The sequence below is a fragment of the Octopus bimaculoides genome, chromosome 5 (genome assembly GCF_001194135.2).
Source record: "Octopus bimaculoides isolate UCB-OBI-ISO-001 chromosome 5, ASM119413v2, whole genome shotgun sequence".
NCBI classification, from domain to species: domain Eukaryota; kingdom Metazoa; phylum Mollusca; class Cephalopoda; order Octopoda; family Octopodidae; genus Octopus; species Octopus bimaculoides.
Genome location: NC_068985.1, coordinates 42105549 through 42116865, shown reverse-complemented (window position 1 = coordinate 42116865; position 11317 = coordinate 42105549). Strand labels below are relative to the sequence as shown.

General features: G+C 35.4%; 2 protein-coding genes across 2 annotated transcripts in view; one reads left to right on the top strand and one right to left on the bottom strand.

Annotated features, from left to right (window-relative positions):
• Nucleotides 1-1000: 1000 nt before the first annotated feature.
• LOC106876059 (uncharacterized) lies at nucleotides 1001-1441 on the top strand. The gene has a single exon (XM_014924463.1). It carries the CDS (start codon nucleotides 1001-1003, stop codon nucleotides 1439-1441), a length of 441 nt encoding a protein of 146 aa, XP_014779949.1.
• Nucleotides 1442-2787: 1346 nt separating this feature from the next.
• LOC106876068 (uncharacterized) overlaps nucleotides 2788-11317 on the bottom strand; it is an 18370-nt gene continuing 9840 nt past the window's right edge. Inside the window, exons 4-7 of the mRNA XM_014924475.2 lie at nucleotides 9178-9210; nucleotides 8056-8083; nucleotides 5960-6019; nucleotides 2788-3493 (exon numbers count right to left, since the gene is read on the bottom strand). Coding sequence (XP_014779961.1) covers nucleotides 3457-3493; nucleotides 5960-6019; nucleotides 8056-8083; nucleotides 9178-9210 — 158 coding nt within the window. The 3' untranslated portion in view covers nucleotides 2788-3456. The remainder of the gene's footprint in view (nucleotides 3494-5959; nucleotides 6020-8055; nucleotides 8084-9177; nucleotides 9211-11317) is intronic.

Here is an 11317-nt window from a genome sequence, read left to right as displayed (position 1 = left end):
TGTGCCCAAGCCTTTCTTGCTATTTACTGAATCTGAGACATTTTAGAGTAAGTTACAAGTGCATTTTTAGGTTTCTGCCAACCAACCAATAAATGATTTTACTAAGATTTGGAGTACAGGAAGTACCTGTGCAGATGAATAACTTTCAGTGGGTGTAGCTTACACTGCACTACCCCCACCTATTGGCCCAAGAAGACTTTCGCCGGACAACAAATTGACAAAAATAGAAACTTCCAAGACCTCGGGTTTTATTTCGGAGATTTCCTTCTCCTAGGTAGATTACCAACCAAAGTCAAAGAGCTTGCCCATGAGGTAAGCTATCCCATTCCAGACACCAAACCGACACTCAGACAAACTATAAAGTAATCAAATATCACTCCGGTGATATTCACTCAAAGCCCTGTCTTCGAGAAATCGTGGGAATAATGCCAAGTGTATGCTTGTTTTGTAGACTTCCAAAAGGCATACGACTACATATCACAGACATGCTGAGGAGGATTTTGCAAGAGTTTGGGATTAGTCGGAAACTTCTGGTTGCCGTGAAGTCCCTTTACAAATGCCCAGGTGTTTATGTTTATGTAAATGGTGCAAAGTCGAAACCTTTCAACATGGGTGTTGGACTTCGGCAGGGCTGTGTATTTTCGCTTCTCTTTTTCATAATTTGTATGCTCTGGATTGATATGCGCAGCCATTGTAGAAGTATCGCAATCAGTGGGTATAGGATTGGTCGACTGATATTTGCAGACAACATGGTGCCACTTCGCTCATCAGAAGGTGATCTTCGACCTGCACTAAATGGGTTTACTGCGAGTGTTGCAAAGCAGGGATGAGAATTAGTGTTACGAAGACAGGCATTGGTCCTCTCAAACGCGTCTTCTCAGTGCACACTGCTTGTTAGAGGAACGTTACTGAGATAAGCGGAGAAGTTTAAGTATTTCGGCGCTGTGATGGAAGGTAGGGTGCTAAATTGGATGTTAGGATTCTAGGTGCTGATACAGTAATGCGCCGGGACCAGCATTCGATCCTCAGAGAAGAAGAGGTTCTAAAACAAAGAGCCAAACTCGCTATCTTCATTTCGATTCTTGTACCTTTCCTCACCTACGATCGTGAGTGTTGGGTAATGACCGAAACAGTACGATCACGAATACAGGCAACCAAAATAGGATCCCTTCGAGGAGCCTCTAGAGTAACGTTACTCGACAGGGTACAAAGCTCAAAGATCAGGGAGTCTCTCCAGGTCGAACTGCTACTTTTCCGCATGGAAGGATCGCAGCTCCAGTACTATGGACATGCGACTAGAATGTCGCTGGAAAGAATTTCAAAACGGGTTGTTCAAGCCGAGCCAATGAGCCGGAGACCTAGGGGTTGGCCAGAAACAAGATGTATGGATAAAGTGCATAGCCTCAGTTGTTCTCGTTTGAGAATGCAGCCAGAAGTCTAATGAGGGTTGCCTCTGATTGGACCCTATGGAAAAGGTGCCTGAGACTCTATCCCAAACCCTCCCAGGAATAGTGAGCAGAGAAAAGAGAAAATAGATGGATGGAGATGGATATACAATACGAACACATGAAGCAGCGAAGGTCAATATAAAGATGTGTACATTTGTCTTTAATAAGTTGCTGCTCACTAGAATGTGAAAGGCATTTGCTGCAGGGTTTTATCTTGGGAAAAATTTCTACAACTCTCAGGTGACCCATTTCATCAACTTTACCATGTCAAATTTTGATTATCTTGATGTTTCTCAAAACTGACTTTGTACCATCTTGTCAGGGTCCTTTTGAACAAATCCTTCATATTCACTGCCCACTTTGTTTTCAACTCCATTATCATTGCTCACATTGATATTTCTTCAATTACTTATAAATTTTGACATAAAACCGTTAACAGAAGTATCCCATTTTACAGTACAACATACATTATTTCAATTTTCATTGCATTCTGTCCCTAAAATACTAATCTTTGTTACTGCTTCTCCTTATAAATTCGTAAAGTAAGATTAGTTTTTATGATACCAGAAAGGAGAAAGCTGACATTATGAACTGAGCCCTTTTTGTTTAAGTTCCACAAACTTAATTTTTTTTACAAAAACTGAGTTTAACTGACACAGACCATACTTTGTTTCTTTAAATTCTTGTTAAAAAATACTTTTTATCATTCTCTATAATTTTATCCATATTAAATATATTTCATCTCTTTTTTTAAACATTTTCGTTCATAATTTTCCTGAGATGTAAATGTTTCTGCAAATAGGAAAATCAGATATTTCAATTCTGGATACTGTTTTACCTGCTTAACTACAAAGTGTATTTAGCAGTTGTTTACAAGTAATAAGATGAAAAGTAAAAACTGTGGGGATATTTTCAACTGTCTAATGAATGAATCATCAGTTTGCAGCAGGTATAGATAACCTACAGCACTCAGATCATATGCAGGCTTCTATAACATTTTGTATGCCATGATTATATAAACCTAACTTTTTAGCACAAAATTTTAATTTCTTTTTGCACCTGAATCTGTTGACTTAACAATTTTATTTTCTCATTCAATTATGCTTTCTCTTAATCAAGCTTTGGTGAAAGAAGATGATTCTTCAATTTATGGACCTGAAGTAAGTCTCTGCTTAGATTCAACGCTGGGACTTATTTATTAATTGCAATTATGAATTTTGTAATAAGCATGAACTGAGCACATCAAAAAGAACCTTCTCAATTAATTCATAATACTTTTGAATTTAACACAAAACAAAGTTTGAAATTCTTTAAATAGTTTTATTGATATGAAATATATTTACATCTTGTGAATCGCACACACACACACACACACACACACACACACACACACACATCACACACACACGCACACATATACATACATACATACATACATACATACATACATACATACATACATACATACATAAATTATTTGTGACATATATACATGTCAGTGATTTGCAACACATCTATATCAGTTATTTACGACACGCCTACAACAGTGATTTGTGACATACACATGTGTCACCAATTTGTAACAGGTCTGTATCAGTTACTTGTGATATAAATGTATGTTTGTGTCTCAGGATTATCTACAATGTTCCCGTAAATCGTGACACATACCATTATTGCAGATTTATGATACAGCTGTTTACAACTTCTTTTTACATGAATGAATCTGCAATTTGCAACATACATTTATACATAATAACAATTTTAGTTTGGAACCCTTTATAGGTAACAGGTATGTATATGTAATTTGAGACATTCATACAGAAGTAATGGAAATTTTCACACAAAATATTTACAGCTACTTGATGATGTATAATTTAATTAAAAAATATTCCTTGTGATAAATATGTAACTGTAAATTATGATGGATATATAGCTGTAAATTGCAACAAACATATTTGTAATTTCTGTATTACAAACATGTATTTGTAAAATCTCTGAGCCAAGGATGTTAGAAATATTTACAGCTGTTTGCCAAATAAATGTATCTGTAATGAGAAGAAAGAAAAAATATTTAGTAAATCACTGAATGATATGTTGATGTAGTTGTGGACATTATTGTGTTATGTTTTAAAAATATAGTAAACTATCTCTTAATTCATTGTGTATAATACAATAAAGAATAACACTTGTGTATAATGTTGTGTCTGGGGAGAGTTATTCTCTTTTAGTGCCTTGTAATTTAACGCACTCACCAGTAAAATTTCCACTTATTTCCTTTTTTATTTTTCTAAAATTTTCGTTGTGTCTTGCAACCTTTTCAATACTTTTGATTCTATCTGTTATTCACACTGCGTTCCTTTTTGTTTGTTTGTATGCATGTGCATGGGTTAGTGTGTGCGTGCGTGTGTGTGTGTATACATGCATGTGTGTATGTATGTATGTATGCATGCATGTGTGTGTATGCATCTATTTATGTATGTATGTGTGTACATTTATATGTATGTATTCTGCATATTCATGTGTATATTTCCTATTTAGTATTGGAGAAGTTTTATTTCTGAGGATGTACTCCTGTATTTGTCTAAGTGTTGGGTCCTTTTGGTGCTTGGATAAGATGCTGACGTCAACGTGACCCAGGTTGCCTCCATGCTGGTCCTTGACATGCTGGTAGAGTATGGAAGACTGTTTTTTGTCGTCATATTGTCTCAGATGTTCATTTAGTCTTATCGCAATGCTCCTAGATGTCTCCCCTATGTATGTCATGTTCATGTCTTTACAAGCACCTTTTATGCATCATGCTGTAAACTATATTTCTAGTTCTACAGTTAATGATAGGGCTAATCCTACATACCATGCAGTTATCATTGGTGCATATGGTATTCTCAAAGGAGTATGTCCTACATAGTTGTGATCTGATGGAGTTCCTGGCTTTTCAACAATCTTAATGTTGAGTTTGGTCACCTTCAGAGGTGGCCTCTACAAACATCACTCCTTGATATTTGTCAGTTTTATACCACTTGTTCACCCTGTTTGCTTTGTCACAAGTTCTTTGTATCCTATTCCAGTCTTTGTTTCTAAATCTAGGGCAGGTACCACTGGTATCATTACATATAACGTTATCTAATTTCTTTCTAGCACCCCTGTATACTCAAACCCTATCTTTCTGATCATATCCAGAGAATTGCCTGCAGTGCATGAAGTTCTGTATATGTTTTTGCGTTTCATAGGGGTCGCATAGTGGGGACATGTTGTTCATTATCTTAAGTCTGCCATCAGTATGTTGATTTTCATGTTATGTGACAAAACTGAGTTCTTGTGAACAACATATTTTGAAGCTATGGGTTTCATGTAATAGGAGTGGAGGAGCTTCACTCTATTGTTCACAGTCTGAAAAGGTTGCAAGACGCAACGAAAATTTTAGAAAAATAAAGAAGGAAATAAGTGGAAATTTTACTGGTGAGTGTGTTAAATTATAAGGCACTAAAAGAGAATGACTCTCCCCAGACACAAAAGAATATGCTTCAACACATGAACTCACATAAAGAATCTTGCAATCCAAATCCAAAAACTTATGTATAATATAATTATGAAAAACACATTTTCCCAAAGCTTAAACTATATGGATACACTTCAATTTATGCCAGTAATTGGTTCCAAGACAACTTAACTTTAAAAAAATGACGTGATATGAAAATCATTTGAAAAAGTTTATTAGCTTATATCTTGTTCTATTTATATATTTTCACATGTGTTTTATTTGATTTTTTACTTCAGTATTGGTTTTTAAGTGAATTTTTAAAAAATTTTATGCTTTTAAATATCTTTAAGATTGATATAAAGTCAAATAAGTCAACTGAAGTTGAGGTTTATTTTTTAATTAATTTCTTAAAAAAAACAAAAGAATGATGTAAAGTTGAAAAAAGATATAATGAGGTATGCCTGCATTTGTTTAAATCTGTGATATTCCACAACACCTCATGTGGTCTGTTTGTGCCCTACAGCACTCGATATGAGAACCACTCCTTTAACATAGCATTCATTCACATTAGATGTCTATGTCACTACATTGTGCAATACTTGCTTTCCAGTCATACACTTTCATGTCAAATGACATTCAGCAAATAACCAGAAAACATGTCCGGCTCTTTTCTAACCAACTTCCATACAATAGGTATGTAATATCACTCACTCAAGGCTAAGTCTTTAGATATTTTGTGCCATATTTACAATAATACATAATTATGAAAGACATTACAAGTGAGAAGTTTCAACTGTCCAAAATCTACCAATGCATCTACATTCATCATCATCGTTTAACGTCCGCTTTCCATGCTAGCATGGGTTGGACGATTTGACTGAGGACTGGTGAAACCGGATGGCAACACCAGGCTCCAGTCTGATTTGGCAGAGTTTCTACAGCTGGATGCCCTTCCTAACGCCAACCACTCAGAGAGTGTAGTGGGTGCTTTTACGTGTCACCCGCACGCAAAAAAAAAAAAAAAAACACTCACGGATTATTTAAATCATATAATGAATTCTTAATCGGTCCATCAATGAGGATTTCTATATCTCTGCAAAACAAACAAAAAGTATACTTGTAGAAATATTTATTGCCAGAAAGTTACCAGAAGTACAAAGTTTCTGGCACTAAATTTAGGAGTTCAAACTGTACTACATCTAATGTTTTCAAGGTGTTATTATTGTTATAGTTGTAAATGTTGTTGCTGAGTTATTCTTGTCAACCCTGCTCAAGTAAAATTATGAATTAGGCTTAGAGGTGATTTGTGGCTTCAGTGTATCAAATATCTCAGGCTATCATTCAATATTTGGATCTTTTTTAAAACGGGGGCCACATTTTTCATTAACGAAACACTTTGAAACTTGGAACACTGGTAGAATGTGTCATATAAAACATCTTTTTCTCTTAGTCTTCTTAAAAAAAAAAGAAATCCATAAATTATTCCATGTTAAAGTTGTCGTATTTCTGTAATTTCAACCAATCACTGACGTCCATTCAGCCGATATACATTAAGTGCCGACTACATAAACAAACGATTCTGAAACAATTAACCCTAACCCTAACCCTAGGGTTAGGGTTAGGGTTAGGGTTAGGGTTAGGGTTAGGGTTAGGGTTAAGGTTAGGGTTAAAGCAAATTTAAAATGAAAAAAGCAAATAAAACGAAGGTATGGAGATTAAATATGCTTTACATCGCTTAATGAGCCAAAGGAGTAAAGGTAAACAACTGAATACTTGTCAGTGATTGGTTGAAATTATCGAAATAAGACAATTTTTTACATGAAATAAATTCGAATACAAAAATATTTTTCTGTTCTATAACACAAAATAGATAAGTATACGAAGTTTGAAAGTCTTTCGGTACCAAAAACACTACGTAAAACATTAATGAAAAATGTGGCCCCCGTTTTAAAAAAGATCCCAATATTTAGTTAAAAGAGGCCATCTTTCATTATTGTTCTTTAGAACCAAGTCAACCCTGATCCAGTTGACTTTTGAGCAATGGCATTCCAGCTATGACCATCCTGTTTTTGTATTCAGACATATTATATCAAGAATACATTATTCAAAGTCTCCTTCCTTCTACTAAGTTAATATGGTGGGATTTCTAGATAGCCAAATGACAACATAGAAGCCTGCCCACACGAAGCTTCCTCATAGTTTAGTGTTATCATTCATCTCACCAAACTATTTTAATGACAATAATTTTATCTTGGTCTACATTTACATCCAGGAATTTAACACCTCCTGATGATGATTGGGGACCAACTTGATTGAAACATAAATTGTAGATTTTATTTATGGTCTAGTTTAATGCTACCATCCAATATTTGTGTTCCTTTAGCAGAGTCCACTTTGTTGAAAGCATTTGGGTCACATCTCTGTATTGAGAATAACCTTCTCTTCCTACCACCAATCTCAGAATCCCTCCACTCAATAAAAAATTAAAATAAGGGCTTAAAATATCACCTTTCCTTCTCCAACTAAGCAGTACAAAAAAAAAGGTGAATTTTGTAAAATTTACACTCTAAAGTTGTGGTCAATAATCTGGAAAGTCATCATCTTAGTATATTGATCAGTAGCTAAATAGTTTAGAAGTATAAATCACCCATCCTGGAGCATAATTTGCTTGACCTGGAGTATAAATCCCCCATCCTGGAGTATGAATCACCCACCCTAGAGTATAAAATGCCTATCCTGGAGTACAAATTGCCCCTCCTGGAATATAAATTATTTGCCATGGAGTATTACTTCACCACTTCCGACCTTGGAGTACAAATGAATCCACCAGAATGTCCTACTCCACCACCTACCAGTACTAATCCCCAATAAGATGTACTGCTCTCCTATCTATAATGGTGCACATTGTTGAACCATCAAAATATTTGATGGTACCTAAAATAATTTACATCCCATGTGACAAGTAAGAGTGACAAACAGAAAGTACATTCAATCACTGAACATCTACTAATATCTTAATTCAATTGATTTTACTAGATAAGTGTATACCAGTCTTCTATCATAGTACTTCTACAAATTTTCAGGGAATTAAAAGATGGTAACAAAAATTAATAAATGTTCAGGACTTACTTGGGTACCTCGCTTGCAGGAGTGATTACTGAAAAATAGAAAAAATACATTATTGGCTATATCTTTTAAAATTAAAACATTTAGAATAATTCACTTGATAGTTTAATGGTGGCTTTGGAGATGGATTTCTAAAGACTATACTTTGCTTCAAATTAAAATCGAAGAAACTCTATTAATGAAGGGAATGAAAGATTCAGGAATTCCTTCTGTTAGAAGAATGAGGAGAATTTCAAAAACTAAGGATGAAAATTATGCTCTAAATCCTCCTCATCATCATCATCATAATTTTTTTTAGCATCCATTTTTGTATACTCACATGGGTTGAACAGGATATTTTGAGGCAATGGCTTACAGCCATATGCCCTTCTCAATGCTTACCCTTTGAGTTACCTCTTATGAGCAGAGGGTATACAGTGTAACTTTTCTAACAATCAGAATATACATAATATGAATAGCATTATTGCAAATACAGACTATAATTACAAAATGCAACATGCTGTCTCAAGCCTTCTTTTTAATTTTTTTTATATTCCTGTGGAATGTAGATCTAGGATTCAAAATCAGAAAGAGTGAGATGAGCCCCATATCACATCCAGGTATAAACTCCAGGTATTTATTCTAATATGCAGTAATCATTATCTTTATTAAAATACAAAATATTAAATCTGTAACCCTATTCAAAATGATTTGGACACATAATTTCAAATGAGCAATCCTTGCTGGTATTTTTAATTTAATATTTAATTACTGAGTTATTCTTAACTTTGTAGATAATTTTCCTCCCAGTGACTATAGATTAGATATGTTTTTGATGGATTAAATACTTTTATAGATAATCATTTGAAATGGAATGATCAAGAAATTGTTTTGTACAGAGTGTGTTGGATTAATTTAAACCACACTAAACACTGTCCCCAACTTTTGCTCCTCAAGATCATTCTCCCACCTGGAATTTCTTCCTCACTCACATTTTTCTGAAAATACTATCCTACAGTGCTCAAGTTAGCCACATCAGTCTTACACACCTGGATGGAGGACTAGTCACAAGTCATAGCTATGGCCACTGATTAATTTATGAAAATGAAAAGTAAAACAATTTATAAATCAAAGAGAATACATTACCTATCCTTGGAATAATTTTCCCAGGTTTTAATTCTATAAGAAAAATAATTTTAAATATTTTATATAAAATGTGAAATCATTTTTTCACTTTTTTTTAAAACCAAAAACACATATTTTACACATATCAAATTGTCTTATTTATTTTGCATCAATATTATAATACTTAGACTCAGCAAGTGCTTTTGCTATTCCCAACAACATAGTTGAATGTGCCTTTGGTACTATTGTGGATATATTGACTAAAAACGAGGATGTCTCAACATTTGTGAGCATAGTGACCTTTGAACAAAACTACTGAAAGTACAGTTGCTAGAATATGAACTAGCTGGAGAAAGTTCAGGGAGTTATTACCTATGTGAATAATAGAGTGAAAGGTAGATTGTATGATGCTTGTGTATGAACAGCAATGCTACATTATAGTGAAACATAGGCCAAGAATGCAAATGATATGCAAAGACTAGAAAGAAAAGAATCTAGTGTGTTCATCTGGAAGTGCAATGACAGAGTGCATGTACCACAAGTGTTAATGTATTGAGAGAAAAATTGGGCATGAGAGGCATCAGATGTAGTGTGCATGAGAGAAAACTATGCTGGGATGGTCATTTGATGGATGTGGATGAGGACAGTTGCATAAAGAAGTGCTGATCATTAAAAATGGATGTTACCTGACGAAATAAGAGACCCAAGGAGACATGGACAAAATATTGAAGACCATCATCACATTGTTGAGCCTCATGGAGGAGATGACAAAGGATTGAGATGATTTATGATTTGTTATGCTCAAGAAGACCTGTCCATCTCAACAAAAAATGAGGTCCTAAAAGCAAATTGCTTACATCAGACACTGTATCCAGTCTGTACATGCCAAGCATTCCCCACCTCTCACTTTTCTAACACCCATCCCTCCATTACTCTGCTAACTACAGCACTATTTATTCAGGTGTATTTATAAGTAAAATCATGGCCATATACAAGCATGTCTTTTATAGCCATGCTCCCCTCACACACACACACACACACACACACACACACACACATGCACACAGACACACATGCACAAACACACACACACACACAACATACACAATCTGTCTTCTGTCAATTCAAAATTCCCCCAAAACCCATCATCCTAAAGCCCCCACCATCCCACCACCCATGATCACCACCTGCTTCAGGCACCTCCACTATCTCTCACATACCTGTCCACACATTCTCCATGCCCTCAAATACCTACCATACCTACCCCAGCCACTCCAATTTTTCTCACCACCACTTACAGCATTCACCTCTTCCCCCATCTCTAAACATCTCCTCTAACACTCTTATGAAACATAACCCTCTATCCCCTCTGTACCACTTATATTCCCCACCACTGTTCCATGTGGATAGATCCCAATGCTTCTGCAACACCATCTATTTCTCTCTCTCTCTCTCTCTCTCTCACTTTCTCTCTCTCTCTCACTTTCTCTCTCTCTCTTTCTCTCTCTTTCCCTCCCGCCCTCTCTCACTGTCTCTCTATCTTTCTTTCTAGCTTTATCTCTCGATTCTCTCCTTCCTTTCTTTTCCTACTTAGGTAGCCAAGTATCTCCTCCACAGTAAGACACCTATCTCTGTCCCTCTGTTTAACCTTTAACCTCTCATCAGGCACAAAGCTATTTCCCTCAGTACTGCTCCCTCTTCCAGCCAAACGGTCTTTGTCTGCAAGTTACTTGGTGACAGTAAACTCTATAAAGTGGCTGGTTATAGGAAGGGCATCCAGCAATAGAAAGTATCAAAGCAGTCAATGGAGGCTCCAACTTGCCAGCTTCTGTCAAACCACCCGACCCATGCCAGAATGAAAAACAGTCATTAAAGGATAATGATGATCATGATGATGATACATACATACATATCTACCTACCTACCTACCTACCTACCTACCTACATACATACATACATACATATGTATATACATACATACATACATACATACGATGGGGTGTTGAGAAGCTCCTGGCTTTCGCAAATGAAAATACAAGAGGATCAGTTAATTATGATTTTATTCAACATATTCCCTTCTCAGATTCACGCACTTACTGCAGTAGTTCTTATATCGTTGCTATTATGCAATTATATATATATATATATATATATATATATA